The sequence below is a fragment of the Macaca mulatta genome, chromosome 6, assembly GCF_049350105.2.
Source record: "Macaca mulatta isolate MMU2019108-1 chromosome 6, T2T-MMU8v2.0, whole genome shotgun sequence".
Taxonomy (NCBI): domain Eukaryota; kingdom Metazoa; phylum Chordata; class Mammalia; order Primates; family Cercopithecidae; genus Macaca; species Macaca mulatta.
In genome coordinates, this window is record NC_133411.1 from 105,155,092 (window position 1) to 105,173,395 (window position 18,304).

Consider the following 18,304-nt stretch of genomic DNA (forward strand, 5'->3'; position numbering starts at 1 on the left):
AAAAAAAATAGAGGACCTAAATGTTTTAAGAAAGTGTAGGGATTGTGTTGGGATGCATTCCAAGCCATCCTGAGCATGCGGACTGCAGGTTGTGGGTTAGACAAGCTTGGTTTAAAGCACTGACTGTATGTTATGTGGTTTAAATATCATCTCACTAGTATTTTTATTGACAGAGCATCTTGAAAAATAAGGAAAAGCTTACACGGACTTACAATCTCATCAAAATACAATTTTATAGTCTGAATTAATGATTTACATTAGAGTTGGGAAACCCCGTGTTGGAGGATTATGGTGTCAGAATGATGATTTCTAGTAGCCTGAGGTGATGATGCATCTGGGAACTGTGTCCGCAGCACAAAGATGAACATTTTGTATTCTAGCCATTCTCCTTCCCTAGCGTTCTGTTCCTCTCCCTTCCCTGGCGTGCCGTTCCTTCTTCCCTAGCGTGCAGTTCCGGACCACTCCCATGGACAGTACCGGTGTTCCTCACATTCTTGAGCATACCATCCTTTGTGGGTCTCGGAAGTATCCGTGCAGAGACCCTTTCTTCAAAATGTTGAACCAGTCCCTCTCCACCTTCATGAACGCCTTCACAGGTAAGACCAGCATCCTGAACGGAAAACCGTGTTTGGGTTTGCCAGGCACACCCACTGGAATTCAGTTAGTTTCTGAGAAGGGATGAGAGGAGTGGGCAATTAATGTTCTAGAAAAATTTTTATCTCTCTCTACTTGAAGGACGTCAGAAATTTCATCCTTCAGGAAAGCCACATGGTAGCGAGGTTATAAAAACTAGTGTTTGAATAAAACGTACGTGAACTTTTCCCAGAAAGGTTCAAAACAATTTTCTCTTGGGATATCGCTACAATGCCAGGCCTCCAGAGTTACCACTAACGTTGATGTTTGACTTTTAGTAAGACTGACACTAGTGGATAGGGTGACAATGAACAGTGCACTCTGTGAAGGAGTGACATCGAAGAGCAAGTTAAATCCATGCTGCTACAGAATGAGGTCATCTTTGTAGACGTGTGAAAGTCTCTGGAGACACTTGAGAGAGTTTAGATGTTCGCTGAAGAAAGACCTGGTGCCCGTCCAGTGCAGATCCTGAGATGAGATGGGAAAGCTGGCACTCAGGGTGATGAGCTGGGACGGCTGCTGAGGTCGGGGGCCAGAGCATGGAGCCACTGCCCGATCTCAAGAATAGCTACAACTTACTATCCTAGGACAAAGGGGAAATGAGGCTTGAGATTCAATAATTTTAGTAGAAATCTGTTTAATTTTACAATTTCACTTTTCATTTGTACCCAGCTAGTGATTATACTCTGTATCCATTTTCCACACAAAATCCCAAGGACTTTCAGAATCTCCTCTCAGTGTATTTGGATGAGACCTTTTCCCCAGGTTTACGTGAGCTGGATTTCTGGTATGTCATGAGTGATTAACTAGTTGATACAGACTTTAGTATTTGAGTCACTGTCAGCTTATAATTATTTGTCCTCAGGCAGGAAAGATGGCAGCTGGAATATGAGAACCCCAGCGACCCCCAGATGCCCTTCATCTTTAAAGGAGTCATCTTTAATGAGACGAAGGGAGCGTTTGTAAGTTTTCTTTTTTTATGTTGTGTTCAGCTTACCTTACCCATGTACCGTATCATGATATAGACACATCTGGAAGATGGTTGATTTTTCTTCAATATTCGCATTATAGGTGACATGTTCTTGGATTAGCTGGGGTCAGTGCTGTGAACAGAAGCCAGAGGGTAGCAGCGCCAGGCTGCTGTTCTTCCCAGCAGGTCTCAGACCATGTCTGACGACCCCCGTGTATGATCTGCAGGGAGAGAAAAGCTGTTTTCATACCACTATCAACACATTGTCTTTTACACTCATTCTTGCCCAAGCACATGGTGTACTTTCTAGAGGTTGCGTGGCGAGGTGTGTGACACACAGCAAGCTGGATACAGAGCAGATGAGGGAGTCCAGCTTCACCTCTGAGCCAGACACTACAGAGATTTGCAAAAAAGGCAACACAGCATCACTCTAAGTAGTGTTTTACTTTGTTATGAGAAGTATTTTTCAAACATATTTATATTAACATGTAATGATGGCTTACCTTAATGCATAATTATTTTTTAATACTTTAATTTTTTAATCAACTTTAATTTAGAATATAGAAAAATTATATAAACACACACAGGTACCTACACAGGCAAAAAAAGCCTACATAATCAAAAGCTGTTTGGGTCCTCATTAAAACCCATTTGTGCCTAGTGTTCCATTATTGGAATCCTAAGCTTGTGGGAGTTATTTATATCCTACAGCTCAAGGTCATTGCCAAGGTCTGATTTTTACAAAAAAAAATTGCCACCTCAGGCATAAATGGGTTAATTTTTCAGGGTGTAAAGGAGTCTTGAGACCATTTTGGATTAAGAGCTGCTGTCCTGGGTCTGTGTCTTCATGTCCCCTTGTGACTTTGACAACCTGCCTGTGCTGGTGTCCCTAAGGCTCATAGGTGGCCTGCTCTCTGATTTCCATAGCCTCCCTCAGCTGGTGAACCATTTCTTACCTTTTCATTCTCAATTTGGTCGTCTTTTCTTCCAAGGAGTCTTCTTGAAACTCAAGTTGGGGTGACAGCTTCTCCCCACTTGCCTGATGGCTGGTAGGCAGACCTGGTGATCCCTCCGATTTACAGCCCTCGGCTATGAGTTTGTTGCAACACACATCAAAAAGTCCATTGTTCTCAATCCTTGGGTTCTGTGCATGGGTGATGAGTGATTGAATACAGTGTTAAACAATGCCTACAGGGGTGTCTTTTTTTTTTTTTTTTTACCATTAGAAGAGTTTTATTTGCAAAGTATTACAGGCATATGCACCAGAATGTGATCGATTGGCTACATTGAAAGGAATGTAGTGTGTGTATTATTTTATATATATATATTCTTATTTATTTACTTCACATTTCAAGACAGACAATGAGAGGATATTCTCCCAGCACCTTCAAAACAGACTTCTTCCCCACCACACGTACTCAGTGGTCTCTGGGGGTGACCCACTCTGCATCCCGGAGCTTACGTGGGAGCAGCTTAAGCAATTTCATGCCACTCACTATCACCCAAGCAATGCTAGGTAATATTTTGTTGGAAAAGTTTGATGGTGGATTGTGAAAAGTTGACTTGTTTGTGTTCTTACATTTTCATGACATGGCTTCTCTCACATTTAGCGATGCTTAAGAAATGTCTAAGTGTAGGTAAGATTCTTGGCCTAAGTTTGCCTATCTTACTTGGACATTGATTTTGGACATTTACAACGATAGCCTTCGGTGGGCTCAGAATGGTGGTTACAAACACGGTGTTTAGAGACCCCCAGAGGAGGGTCCTGGCCCCCAGCTTCTTGCATCACTTCCAGCTTTGTTGCATGGAGAGTGGGGGTGCATGGATGGTGCCCACCCCGACCCAGGGTGTGTGAAGCTTCGAGTCTGTCCTTGGCACGGAGAAGTGCTCTTCCGACAGTGGATGCAGTCACAGAACCTTAATTACATCCTCACGTTCTGATACATCGCTTGTTTCTTTTATTTATTTATTTATTTATTTATTTATTTATTTATTATTATTATACTTTAAGTTGTAGGGTACATGTGCATAACGTGCAGGTTTGTTACATATGTATACTTGTGCCATGTTGGTGTGCTGCACCCATCAACTCCTCATTTACATCAGGTATAACTCCCAATGCAATCCCTCCCCCCTCCCCCCTCCCCATGATAGGTCCCTGTGTGTGATGTTCCCCTTCCTGAGTCCAAGTGATCTCATTGTTCAGTTCCCACCTATGAGTGAGAACATGCGGTGTTTGGTTTTCTGTTCTTGTGATAGTTTGCTAAGAATGATGGTTTCCAGCTGCGTCCATGTCCCTACAAAGGACACAAACTCATCCTTTTTGATGGCTGCATAGTATTCCATAGTGTATATGTGCCACATTTTCTTAATCCAGTCTGTCACTGATGGACATTTGGGTTGATTCCAAGTCTTTGCTATTGTGAATAGTGCTGCAATAAACATACGTGTGCATGTGTCTTTAAAGCAGCATAATTTATAATACATCGCTTGTTTCTTATGTCACTAATATAAGGTTATTATCATAATAATATAGTTTTATATATTATATAAAACACTAATAATTTACATAGAAATGCTAACGTAAAAACATATTTGAAAGATTATTTTACATAAAAAGAATTATGAAAACTTTCAAGCATACAGAAAAGTAGACTAGGATAATGAGCCCCTAAACACTTATCACATAATAGATATCCTTTTCCTTGTGAAGTTTTCGGAAGTAAATTATAAATGTTATCATTTACCCCTAAATATTTGAATTTATGACTCTAAAACATGAGGATTATTTCTTACATGAGCTAATGCAATTTTCAGTTTTGATAGAATAAAACATACTTTCTTAAAACTGCCTATTTCTTATTCCATATTCAAATTTTCTAGTTGGCCTCAAAGTGTTTGTGGCACAGGGTCCCACAGATCACAGCTGGTCAGCCCGGGTCTCTCCTGGGCACCCTCTCGGACGGCAGCGGAGTGTGCAGGCCGGGTTTCCTCTGGGCGCTCTCACTTTCCAGGTGACCTGGCTGCTTCTGTGTGGTGTTGGGTGCCATGTTCCTGTGTTTCCTGAGAACTGGAACTTAGATCCAAAGACTTAGTTTGAGTCAGGCTGTGCCTTTTGAAGCAGAGTCCCTCGTGGGGAGTTCTGCATAGATGGCCACATTCTACCATCCTGTGAGGCCTGCTTGCCTCCACTGGGGGGTCTCACGCCAGCGGGGTGCATGCTGAGAGTCGGCCACTGTCTTGTGAAGATCTGCTTTCTCCCTTCAGCCACGGAGCAGCTGGTGCACTTGAGTTTCTGGTGTCCTGTGATAATGAGTTTCTCATCAACCTATTAATGGTTTTCATATTCATTGAGGATTATTGTCTGAATCATTTATTAGAGTTTGTGAAGTTTTCAAATTCTGTAATTCTTCATTCGTTTGCTGGACTTCTTCAAAGAAGAGCTCCACATCAGCTGGGGCTGTTGGGTTATCTTGAAATATGGTTCAGTGGAAAAGGCAGGGGCGGCTGCTCTCCCTGGGAATTCCAGTTTGAGGAGGAGGGGTGGTGCAGGAACTACCTCTAATGATGACAGAAGAGGCTGTCTTTTTTTTTTTTTTTTTTTTTTTTTTTTTTTTTAAAGACAGGGTCTGGTTCTGTCCCCCAGGCTGGAGTACAGTGGCATGGTCTTAGCTTACTGCAGCCTCAGCCTCCTGGGCCACCTCAGCCTCCTGAGTAGCTGGGACTACAGGTGTGCACCACCATGCCCAGCTAGTGCTTATATTTTTTTGTAGAGACAGAGTCTTGCCGTGGTGCCCAGGCTGGTGTCGATCTCCTGAGTTCAAACAATCTGCCCACCTTGACCTCCCAAAGTGCTGAGATTACAGGCGTGAGTCATTGCGCCCAACATGGAGAAGAGAGTTCTTTCTTTTCTTCTTTTTTCCCCCCAGTCTTATTTGTTTTGTTTTTTTAGCACCCCTGTGACCTCACAGAAATATTTCTGTATATGTACATATTTGAGACTATGTGATCAGGTAGAATTTATTTTTATGCCCACATTTTCTCCAGCTGTTGGCCCATTTTGGTCTCACTTCTTTGGTTTCTACACCCCTACTCCCACCTCCCTAAAGCATGCACAGCCAGGCCCTCCCTGCTCCAGAGATTCAACTGTCTGTTTCCCAGGGAGCTCTGATTTCTGTGGCTAGTGGGGAAGGGCCTTTGGAGAGTAGCATGTGGACACTAGGGGTGGTGATTGCTCCTGGATTCTCTCAACCCTGAGAGTATAAAGTTTGTTTCTAAATTCTAGAATAAGACATTTCTGAAGGTTCTTTAAGGTACTAGTTCCCCAAATCTTAACCATAGCTCAGGCAACATAATAAAGAAAAAGATAAATTCTGTCATTGTGACCTTTTTCCTCTGGTTGAATAAATGTGTTATCTGTATTAATATGTATAACCTTGAACTTGTTGCCAAAAATTGAGTTTTGTGAAATTGTCAGTTGGATTACTCTATTACTGTACTAGGGTTATAAAGTATTTTAACAAATACCTCTTTTGGTTTTTGCCACATCTCTAGATGAAGTTTAAAATGAAAGATCAATGTTTGGCTAGGTGTGGTGGCACATGCCTGCAAATCCAAGTACTTTGGGAGGCCAAGATGGGAGGATTGCTTGAGGCCAGGAGTTTGAGACCAGCATGGGTAACAGTGAGAATCCATCTCTAAAACTTAAAAATTAGCCCAGTGGGTGTGGTAGCTCATGCCTGTAATTCCAGCACTTTGGGAGGCTGAGGCGGGGAGATCACCTGAGGTCAGGAGTTCAAGACCAGCCTAATCAACATGGTGAAACTCTATCTCTACTAAAAATACAAAATTAGCTGGGCATGGTGGCAGGCACCTGCAGTCCCAGCTACTCAGGAGGCTGAGGCAGGAGAATGGCGTGAACCCGGGAGGAGGAGCTTGCAGTGAGCGGAGATTGCGCCACCTGCACTCCAGCCTGGGTGACAGAGCGAGACACTGTCTCAAAAAAAAAAAAAAAAAAAAAGCTGGACATGATACACAAGGTGACCCCAGGAGACTCCTGTGCAGAGTAAAAATGAATCCCAGCACTAAACTAGTCCCTGAAGTCCCTGCAGCATTCTCCCCACCACCCAACCCTGTGTCCACCTGCACCCGCCCAGAAAGAACAGTGACATCACCCCACAGCAGGAGATCACCAGCGGCGGCCGCCGCACCCCGGGTAGCTGGGCCACCCCCAGGGTTTCACAGGTGGAGAGGGAGCCTGGGAACGTGCATTTCTAACAATTTCCAGGTGACAGGGCACCACACTTAAAAATACACAACACTAGGTCCTGAAAGGACTTCTATTCACTTGCACATTGTTGGGATGGAGCCCTACATTGCGAAGGGCTTTTCTTCACGTGTCATCCTTGAGCTCAGGGGCTGGCAGCACTTGGTGGGACCTAGTAGGGCATCCCTTGCTGACTGCACACCCACAGCCAGAGCCCTCACGGGGATGATTCTCACAGGAAGCCCGCAGAGCTCCTGACACCTCCCTGAAGGGATGAGAAAGCTGAGGCTCTGAGGGGGATAAACTGATTACTGGAAGGTAACGACATTAGTGAAGTGGTGAAGCTGCAGTGTAAACCCTAGTCTTATTTCATTTTAACTTTCAAGACTTCCTGATTTCCTCTATTACAATGCCTGTGCCTTAGAGTCACCAATGGGAACTTGAAGGAAAATAATGCCTGCTGAGGCCAGATGCTCACTTAATTGCCTGGGGGTGGAGCCTGTGTGGTTCTAAGCCCTCCCTCTGAACTTCTGAATGGTGAGGAGTGCATATCAGCTGCCTCCTGCTGGGCCCTGCAGGGCGAAACCTGAGGAAGCCCCAGGAACATTCAGTAAGGGGTTAGGAGGGAGGAGAACATGGTTGGATGAAAAATAAGAAGGAAATGCACCAGCATTTACTGGCAGGCTCTGTCACCCGCAGGACAGGGAGGAAGACATGCACACCTGCAGTGCGGGCTTTCACAGCCTGGCAATGAGGGCTTTCAGCCTCACAGGTAAACGTCACCTGTTTCACCATCTTCTTAGGGCTGTCCTAGGGCCCCAGCACACAGCTATTTGGGACAAAGGGCAGTTTCAGTGTCTTTCACTCCACACTCAAGCTACAGATTGTCCTTATAGCTCAGGTATCCTGGGGATAATCCATCTCCTTTCATTTTGGTTTTGGGAGCCCAACCCAAGAACCAAAAAATTTCCTAAGGATTTCCAGGAGAAAACATCTTCCCACCAAAGAAGAACCTTACCATTTGGAAAAACATCTCTTCGTCATTTGCAAAAACCCCAGTTTTCAGGGAAGTGATAATCTTGTCATAAGAACCAAAGATAAAGTTGGAGATAACGAGGGAGTGGTTACATAGGAAATAAGTGGTCATTACTCTGACCAATTATTAAATCACTTTCTTCATATGACACACTTTTTAACAGCTTCTTACTAAACCACAGTGCAGGTAAGAGAGTCACAAGACCGCTTCTTCCTTGAGTCAGAGTCATTCACGGCCCACACCAGGGTCTAGCAAGAATGACTGAGGTCACCCTTATTTCCCGGCTACTTGGAGAAGCTGGATTTCCCAGTTTACAAATCTCAGTTTCCTGGGATTCTGCTCTGATAAAATCTAAACTGTATTTAAAAAAAAAAAAAAAAAAAAAGGAAGGAATAGGCTGGCCGTGATGGCTCATGCCTGTAATCCCAGGGCTTTGGGAGGCCAAGGCAGGCAGATCACGAGGTCAGGAGATTGAGACCATCCTGGATAACAGGGTGAAACTCATCTCTACTAAAAATACAAAGAAAATTGAGCCGGGCGTGGTGGCATGCACCTGTAGTCCCAGCTACTTGGGAGGCTTAGGCAAGAGAATCTCTTGAACCCAGGAGGCGGAGGTTACAGTGAGCCGAGATTCCACCACTGCACTCCAGCCTGGGTAACAGCGAGATTCCGTCTCAAAAAAAAAAAAAAAAAAAAAAAAAAAAAAAAGTTCGAATAGATGAAATCTAATGAAATAATCCAGTTCTATCCTTTTACCTCCTCCGTTGTCTGGAGTAATAAAGCTCCCTGCCTCGCCCTCTCTCACAGCACTGAACTGCTTTTCCTGAATTTTCCCACACTGCTGATCACTCACTTGTTAATTTCGATGCATACATTCTTTTTGAGAAATAAAGTCAGTTTGCCGACTGCTGCCACTGGTTTGTCAGAAAATGAGCTTACACTGCGCTGATCTCACTCCTGCTGCCAAAGCTCCTTCTAGGGGTCTCTCCTTTGACAATATAGGGATTATGTAGGCATGGGGAGGTGGGATACCAAGGGGGGATTCTGTCAACGTGCTGTTGCCCCCTCCCCAGCCCCACCGGTTCAAAGTCACCGAGCCGGGGGCCTATCTGACTATCGGGACTGTGCAGACCACCGTGTCTTCCGGTAGGGTCAGGGGAGGGCTTGAGATAAATCTGTAGGGCTCTTCACTCAACCACCGGCCCACTGTCGACCTCAGGTGCTCCAAGCGCCATCGCTGCCGGGCGCTATGTGGATGCGTCGGTGACAAAATGGAAAGTCTCTGGTCTGGGCAGAGCTTGTTCTGATCAGGAGAGACCCGAAAGCAAGAAACACAGTGAACAAAAGCATGATGCCCAGGGGTGGATGGCCATGAGCACTAAGGAGAAAAATAACAAGTGGGGTGGGGGTGTTAAGAGGGTGGGGAGGGGAAGGGCTGCCATTGACAAGCGGAGAGCCTGCAGACCTGCCTGAGAGTGACGTTTGGGGAAAGAAGGAAAGGGAAGAAGGGGAGGGAGGTTAGCTAAATGGACACCTGGGAAAGAGCTCAGGCAGCAGAGGGTCTGGGGCGTGGGCGCGGTGGCAGCGTGCTGCATTCCAGGGTCCTCTGCGTGGCTGGGACGGTGTCGGCCCTCCCCTGCACATCCGTCAGGGCCTTCGCAGAAACACCCACACGGGGACCTTCTACATACAGGCAGGACACGCCACCCATCGCCGTGACCACACTGTCCCTCAGAGGAGCCGCTGGCCACGTGCATCCCGTCCACATGGAGATGTACTTTAAGATTCTTTACACAATGGATTTCAAAGACTTAGTATGGAAAACAGTGTAAAATATTAATAATCAACATAATAACTGATTGTTATCAAATAATGGGCTGAATATAAAAGTTTTTTTTTTTTGTTTTACTTTTTTTTTTTTTTAGATAGGGTTTCACTCTATTGCCCAGGCTGGAGTGAACCTGTGCAGTCACAGCTCACTGCAGCCTCCAACTCCTGGGCTCAGGCAATCCTCCCACCTCAATCTCCCATGGGGCTGGGACTGTAGGTGTGCAACGCCATATCTGACTAATTGTTTTGTATTTTTTGTAGAGACTGGATCTCTCCATGTTCCCCAGGCTGGCCTCAAACTCCTGGGCTCAAGTGATCCACTTGCCTTGGGCTCCCGAAGTGCTGGGATTACAGGCGTGAGTCATGGCACCCAGTGTCCCCCCGTCCCGGCCCGCCTTTCTTTAATGTGGCAACTAGTTCATTTAAAATGGCATATATAACACAAGCCACCCACGCAGGCCCCAATCCTGGGAGATGCTCCCGTTGGAGAAACCTCCAAGAAGGGGATCTGCTTGGATTTGCAAATGGCCCCTCTGGCCCCAGGGGGATCTACTGTGCAGAGCTGCTCTGGATTCGGCTCTTCAATACTGCCCTTGAGTGTACTGTGCAGCTCTTGACTTTCGACCAGCACAAAGCTCCTTATTAAACGCTGACAATAATTCCTTCCATTCCAGGTGCCATAATGGATTCATTAATCTCCTGTTGATAGTTTTTTGCTGGTTTTCCCACTTTCTATTATTCTAAGCACTGCTATGAAGACTCTCCTTTTACCCCACCAGCCTGTGTCTGCCGCAGCTCACACGCTCTGCCTTCCGGCTGTAGTAGCTGAGTGGCCATTTACCCCACGCCCTGACACACTCAAGTCCCTGGGTCTCCTCGGCAGGGTGTGTCTGTGGGCACAGGGCTGCCCTGCCACATGCCCCACCCCATAAGCTTCCATCTATGGCCACTTCTTGTGCGACCCTAAACTCACTACTTCTCCTCCTGTCCTCTCCTCTCCACAGAGCCACCTTTAATTGGAGACAGTCAGTCTGCTTCCCAGTCAGTCGGCTTCCCTCCACCTGCTTCCCAGTTCCCCTAAGACAAATCCAAAGTCCTCCTCTGGGCCACCCTCCTCTACCGACTCCTCCCTCACCGTAGGGTCAGGTCAAAGGGCCCCAATCAGAGGCTCCCCTGGGCCCTTTCATAAGACTGGAGCTTTTCTTCTCAGGTCCAGCTACAGGCATATTGTACCCACGCCTCACCGCAGGAGTGAGAGCTCCAGGGGCATAAAGGACTTGGTTCTTTTGCCTAAAGCCTGCCCTGACTCACCGAAGTCGGTCGGTTAATGTGCGAAATGATTACAGAAACACAGAAATAAGGTTAGGTGTGGCGCCTCAAGCCTGTAATCCCAGCATTTTGGGAGGCCAAGGCGGGTGGATCACTTGAGGTCAGGAGTTCGAGACCAGCCTGACCAATACGGTGAAACCCCATCTCTACTGAAGATACACACACACACACACACACACACACACACACACACACACAAAAAAAAAAACCCAGGTGGGCATGGCGGCGCAAGTCTGTAATCCCAACTACTTGGGAGGCTGGGACAGGAAAATCGCTTGAACCCGGGAGGTAGAGGTTGCAGTGAGCCCAGATCAGGCCACTGCACTCCAGGCTGGGCAACAGAGGGAGACTCCATCTGAAAAAACCCCACACACACAGAAACAAAATCTTAATTGTAGTAAGACACAGCTGAAAAGATATGAAGGAATGACTCCCCAAGTCTACTGCATGCCAACCTTTCAATCATTTTCCATTCAGAAAACTTCACATCAGATCATTTACATATGTACGTTAAGACAAGGGGTCCTATATTAATGAATCTTCTCCGTCAAAATCCTGGTCAAAGTCAGAAAACAATCCCACAGGACTCCTGGGAGCATCTCACGTTGGAGAAACCTGGAGAAGTGGAGAAGCTGATCTGCAGGATTTGCAAACCGCCTCACTGACCCCAGGGGGACCCGCAGCACTGGCGCCCTCCCCCTACCGGTGAGAGTGGGAGCCTCACTCAGACCCACACAGTCAGGATCTGAACCTCCGAAGGCTCCCCCAGGCAGCTCTGGGCACATGGAAGCTGGGAAGACAGCAAATGGGCCCTGGGGTTGGGGGACCCAGCACAGTCCAGCCTTTTCTCTTTTGCCTCCTGAAGACTTTCACTGTGGATGTGTGTTAGGGAAGAGGGGAGTGAAGAAAGAGACAGGGAGAGAAGACAGAGACCGAGTGATGCCTCCATTCTGCAGAGGAAAACACCGAGACCCTATCTCAGCACTCCAGACTGCAGGGCCAGGGCGGGACTTATAAGTAAGTCTCTGCCTCTCAGTGCTCTGGTCTGCCATGTGTCTGGCTCCCTCTTCCATCCTGACAAGCACAATGACTGTAATTCCAAACAAAGGACTGGGAATTGGGGGTGAAGATGGAGAGAACCGAGGAGTGGGGAGGGAAATGGCAACCTCTGGGCAGCTACTCTGTAATATACACAAACACACCAGAAAGGGCTTGTAGAAAAGAAACACAAAACGCAACCCAACTACTGACACATGGCCCTCTGTTCCTTATTCACCCGCACGTTCTTAGCAGAAAGGCAACTGTGAACGTGCAATCTGGTATCGTGACGTTTGCCCTGACCACGTTGTTACCGTATCTTCATCTTTCTAATTTTAATTGTTTCTGATGGCCCATCCGATTGGTAGAGCTTATTTAAAGAGCCCTGATTCTCCCTGATAAAAGGTTGGAGTCCTGTATCAAAAGCTTTTAGTTTTCTGTAACCAAGAAGGAAAACATGCTTCTTTTGAAAGATGACAAAATGTCTAGCTTCGAAGGGTCCTCCGAGTATGGCACACAAAGCGGTCTGCATTCATAGAAAATGATGCCATCACATAAATCTTCCACTGTGCCACGGGGTGACACCATCACTCATCGTCTGCCTCCCAGACCCAGTAATTTCTGCAAAATCAATTACTGCACTTTACACTGAAAAGATCCCATCAAAGAATGTGTGTGTACAGGATGGTGAGGGGCGCCGTAGCTGTGTGAGGCGAAACGGCACTGTTCTCAGTTTCCCCTTCCATCCGACTGCGCTCCGAAGCGTTGCTTCAGAGATTTCCATTTTATCTTATAATTAAATAATATGAACTCTACTGGGGGAAGAAAAGCAGCCCATCACATTGGTACTAAGCCTTGATATCATTTTTGCCATCTTGACTCCTATCGCTATAAAAAGTCATTTTCCGTTGCCCTCACAAAACCACCCAAGGAATATTGCTTCAGACACCAAAGGTGCCCATGTGGGGATCAAGCCTGGTGTCCAATAAATATGTATGTCATTGACCTAATGCATGTCCAGTCAATTGAAACCTCACACTTCTGACTTCGGTTTTAAGGTACTAATCTTGAAGTCTTAACAGTGTATACATATTGACCTGAGGATGTTGGGTACTTTTGATTAGAGAGGGTTGAATTCCTCTAAAGGACTTCATGAATGAAGAAGACAGCTAGAAGCCCTGGTTTCCTGCTCCTCACTGGAGATTCCAGGCGGGAGGCAGGCAGCAAACATTTGTGTTCCTGTCAAGCGCCAGGCGTGGTGCTGGGCACGGGAAAGTCACAGCGAAGACACAGCTACACGCAGCACTGAACATCCCTGCTGCAGCCACAGGGCCTGGCCACACCACGGAGCTCTGTGAACTCAGGGAAGCTGGAACACCTCGGGCATCCCTTGCTCATGTGTAAAGTGGGGATAAGTCAGTGCCCAGCATCACTGAGGGCCTGCCACATAACAGAGAGTCACTAAACGCTAGCTATTCTCACTAGGATTGGAAAGGTTGATACTCAATTTATATGAACTTTCTATAAATACTGTATTGATGTTCCTGTCACCACAGGCAAAAAGGACGCTGCTTTCGCATCCAGCCCACCCTAAGGATGCACCTGGACTTCCCAGTACACTCAGCTCCACCAGGCATCAGGCCCTGCAGAAGCCACAACCTGTGACTAAGACAATGAGTCACTCTTGGTGTGTGGCACAGCGTGACGTGGCGGTGGGCACTTAGTCATGATCAGTCCGTGATCAAGAGCTGGGGAGCTTATTTTAGATTGAGTGAAAATCAATTTAAGTTTCCAGACATGTCTTGGGACAACAGAAGATACCCAAAGAAGCAGGGGGAAACAAAAAACAAAAAATCCCACAGCCTGAGACAGAAGATACCCAAAGAAGTAGGAAAAACAAAACAAAACAAAACAACAAAAAAAAAACCAAGCCTGAGAAATACTTTCTTCATTCAAGGCCTGGGGAGTCAGGAATACAGGAAAGAGATTTTCAATTTTACCTTATAATTAAATAATATGAACTCTACTGGGGGAAGGAAAGCAGCCCATCGCGTTGGTATTAAGCCTTAATATGATTTTTTGCCACCTTGACTCCTATCGCTATAAAAAGTTATTTTCCATTCCCCTCACAAAACCACCCAAAGAATATCTGTGTAATTTTGAGCAAGTTGGGTTTTGTTCACTTTTGAGCATTAACTAGATTAAGGAGCTTCGCCAAGAAAGTCCCATGAAAAGTATGGTGGAGGCCTGACATGATGGCTCATGTCTGTAATTCCAGCTCTTTGGGAGGCCAAGGCAGGAGGCTCACTAGAGGAGGCCAGGAGTTCAAGGCCAGTCTCAGCAGCATAGTGAGATCCTGTCTCTACAGAAATCATCATCATCATCATCATCATCATCATAACAATTAGCTGGTCATGATGGTGCATTCCTGTCTTCCTTGCTACTCAGAAGGCTGAGGCAGGAGGATCACTTGAGCCCAGGAGTTTGAGGCTGCAGTGAGCTATGATGGCACCACTACACTCCAGCCTGGGTGACAGAGCCAGACATAAGCACTCTTCATGGTCTAAGGGAGAGTACAATATTTGGAATTAGGATCTGTTTTGCTCCTACCACAATCACGTATGCCCCTCATGCCCTTACCTAAGTTATTTTTCTTTGTGAGTCTTTCTCCCCACTTCCAAAATGAGGGCATGCCTCTCTTGGGATCATGTATCTAGGCTTGGAGATAAGAATTGTAAAGCTCCTAGTATACAAAATATTTTCAACAAATGGTAGCTATGGTCATTTTAATATATGGAATTTTACCATAATTTCACATCTGACAGATAATTCCCCTGAAATTAATACTTGAATGTGAATATGTTCTCTGATCTCTAGCTACAGGCAAGTCTTCTATGTCAGGGAAAATCAAGTACTAATATAGAATCAGAATAAAATGGCAAAAAGAATGGGGGCACAACAGATAAATTCTCGAGGAATAACCTACTTACTGTAAGAATTTGTAAATCTGTGGCAGCTAAGACCAGGCCGTCTGAGCACATCTGGAGGTGAACTTCCTTAAAAGAAATGCGTCCAAATGCTCCAAAAGATTCAAGATCATATCTCGGAAGGGTAAAGCTCTTTAGAGTCTACAAAAAAATTGTGACTTCGGCTCTGCCAGGGAAAGAATGCCCAGGTGACCCGCCGTGGCGGGCTTCCCCAGGGACAGCCCAGGTGTGACCCATGTGGGCTCGAGGCCACCGTATTTGATGCCACCTGCAGAGCTGAGGGCAGCTGTCTCCCATTAAGCCAAGGCTGTACCAACCAAGCCACGTTCCCACATAATATTGGTTTCCAAAGTACCTTTTTCCCCAGAAGAGAAGAGGCGTGGACTTACTAACCTTCAATATGTGTAACTCCTCCCGGGTGGCAAAACCAGGATAACAGAGAACACCGCGATTCTGCCAATGTATCCTAATCTCACATGCCTGTACACAAACTCCCAAGCATTTTAGCAAGCTTTTGGACATGAAGCTCAAAAGAATGACCCATAAATATTTTCCAATACATACAGCATCTTAATGTGTTTTTCTTTCGTGTTTTTTTTTTTTTTTTTGTAGACACAGAGTCTCACTATGTTGTCCAGGCTGCTCTGGAACTCCTGGGCTCAAGCGATCCTCCTGCCTTGGCCTCCCAATGCACTGGAATGACAAGCATGAGCCACCGTGCAGGAACCACAGCACCTAAATTCCAAAATAACCTTGAACCCCTGACCTTCCACCCGCCCTGGTGACTTCCAGAGATCGGTTCCTCTTCCCGTGCCAAAGGTTTCTTGTCTTTCGCGGCCCGGGTAAAGTCACTCAAGATGTTCCCTCTGCTTCTGAAGGCCTTTGACTGAGAAGCCACTCTGGGTCCTATCCCGACCCCAGGCGGTTCCACTGGTACTTGCACATCTCCGGGCCGGTTTAAGTCACGCTGGCCAGACTATTTCCACTTCACTCTGGTAATTTCTCCAATCCCAGCGTCTGCTGCATCACCTTTTCTTTCTCTGAGAATCCAACCCTACAGGAGGAATGCTGAGGCTGGGGGGTCCTTTTACTAGAACGCTAACGCCAGAGCACTTCCCAGGGGCGCTGGGGGTCGGGCTGCAGGGCGGAGTCTGGCGCTGCCACTGGGGTCTCCCGCGGGGGGTGCTGGGCCTGGGGAGGCTACGCTGCGGGCTCGGGGAGTGCCTGGCAGACGGATGTCCCGGCCTGGGCGCAAGGAGACTACGGGCCCGGCATCACGTAGGCGCCCGCGGCGGGCCGGGCGGGGCCCACAGCGCCCCAACCTGCAGCACCCGCGCCCGCCCCGCGCGCTCAAGGGCGAAGGGAAGGTCACCGGGGCCGTGGGCTGGGGGCCCATCCCGGCTCCATCCTTGTTCAGTGCGCGGTCCCGAAACGGGAGGAAATCCGCCATCCGGGCCTTTCCACGCATCTGCTGCAGGAGGAACCGGGAAAATAAAAATCAAAACCCAGCTCCGGGCGCGTCGCGTCTCCAGCCCGCGCGATCGCTAAGGCTCCCAGGTAGCGTTCGCCTGGGAAGCGCGGATCTACCATCCAGCGGCTGCAAGGATCGGGACGCTCCACCGTCGGGGCACTGGCGCCCCCACGTGCACCCGGGGCCTGAGGCGCACAGTCTCCACCACCTCCGGCTCGTCATTGTTAAATGTCCTCCCGGCGCGCCCGCGTCGTGGGCCCAGACTCGGGCCCCTCCTGGAGAGCCGCTTCTACATTGCAGGGAAGGGGAAGCCCAGAGCCCGCGCCCCGGCTCCGCTGACGTCCCCGAGTCCCCGCTTCCTGGTCCTTCCCGTCCGCAGAGGCTGGCGGGGAGGGCCTGGGACCCATTTTAGTTTTCGGTATCGTCACTAGCCGAAAAGCAACTAGTGCAGGAAACCCTTTTTTTTTTTTTTTTTTTTTTTTTTTTTTTTTAATCCTTTTAGGAAACCCTTTTTTAAACTCTTCCAACGGAAAAGCGACATGCTGGGGGATGACGTGGGGCGGAGTTAGGGGGCGGGGGGCCACTTAGCAAGTGATCGCGCTGTACTCACGCTTCGGAGGGGAAGCCCGGCCCTGTCCTACAGCTCTGAGGGAGAACGTCCCCCAAGGGCGCTCCAGGCGACCCCCTCTGCCAGGCTCAATTTAAAACATAAACCGGAGGGGGTGGAAACCTCACTCTCTTCCGGACGGAGGTTCCTACCGCCGTGTCCCTTCCTCCTCCGCCCCACCCGGCAAGGACCCCGGGGCTGCCTTGCCGGCTCACGCCGCCCCGCAGGTACCCCTGCCGCTCCGGGTCACGGGCTTCTCTCCAGTTCTCCCCATCGCTTCCCCGCTCGTCTCCCCGGTTCTTCCCATCGCTTCCCCACCTTTCCCCGGGTCCTCCCATCGCTTCCCCCTCTTCTGCCCCGTCGCCCCATCCACTTCGCCCTGTTCTCCCTCCTCCGTCCGTCACTCCCTCGCCGCCGGGAGGGGGGCGCGCACCTTGAGCATCCCCGCCGCTGGTCAGCACGCCGATGGCCTTGCGGGCCCCGAAGAGGTGCTCCAGGAACTTCCGCAAGGAGCCCTTGGGGGCCCGGGAGTCGTCCGCGTCCATGGCGAGAAGGCGGAGGGCAGCCCCTAGTCTGGCTGCGCCGCTGGCAATGGGAACCCTGCCGGCACGCGCCCGACTCGGAACCGCCGCCAGGCCGGCGCCCCTGAGCGGACCCAGGGCCAATGGGCGGTGACGGGATGGGCCCGAGCGCACGGGAGGGGCTGCGGGGCGGGGGCGGGGGGGGGCTAGGGGCGGGGTCACGGCTAGGGGCTGGGGCAGGGGCTGGCGAGGGGGCGGGTGTGGGCAGGAGGACCTACGCGGGGGTCGTCCTAGGTGGGGGCCGCGCTAGCGGTGGGGGAGGCCGCAGAGGCGGGGGTAGAGCCACAGGTGGGCGGGGTCCCTGCGGGCGGGGCCGCGTTGCTGGTGCGCGAGCCTCGCGGGTGGGTTGGAGGACTCTGGTTGGGGGCTTTAGAGATGCCCCGAGCACCACAAGTGGGGACGGGGGCAGTGTCCTGGGGAGGGGAGACCGCAGCGGGGCGGGGTCACATCGTTTACCGGGCGCGCCAGAGCGGGGCGGGATAGAAAGCGGGGAGCATCTCCCGGGGGGTCGAGGGAGACCCTGAGTGTGCGGGAACGCCGGGGCGTGTGGAAACCC

The 18,304-nt window shown here is 48.9% G+C and overlaps 1 protein-coding gene across 4 annotated transcripts; it reads right to left on the minus strand.

Moving 5' to 3' along the window:
* Positions 1-133: 133 nt before the first annotated feature.
* LOC144341493 (uncharacterized) lies at positions 134-17,760 on the minus strand. Of its 4 annotated transcripts, none has more exons than XR_013418460.1 (4): positions 17,601-17,760; positions 2,560-2,747; positions 1,631-1,824; positions 134-668 (listed from the first exon to the last, which is right to left on the minus strand). XR_013418460.1 is itself a non-coding variant. In XM_078005051.1 (2 exons), the coding sequence occupies exons 1-2, from the start codon at positions 17,710-17,712 to the stop codon at positions 16,364-16,366; spliced, it is 309 nt and encodes a 102-aa protein (XP_077861177.1). In that variant the 5' UTR covers positions 17,713-17,760; the 3' UTR covers positions 15,639-16,363. The 4 variants fall into 4 exon arrangements, 1 of the variants encoding a protein (XP_077861177.1); XR_013418459.1 differs by having other exon boundaries at positions 134-1,216; XR_013418461.1 differs by lacking the exon at positions 17,601-17,760 and having other exon boundaries at positions 134-1,216; positions 1,631-1,841; positions 2,560-2,705.
* Positions 17,761-18,304: the final 544 nt, after the last annotated feature.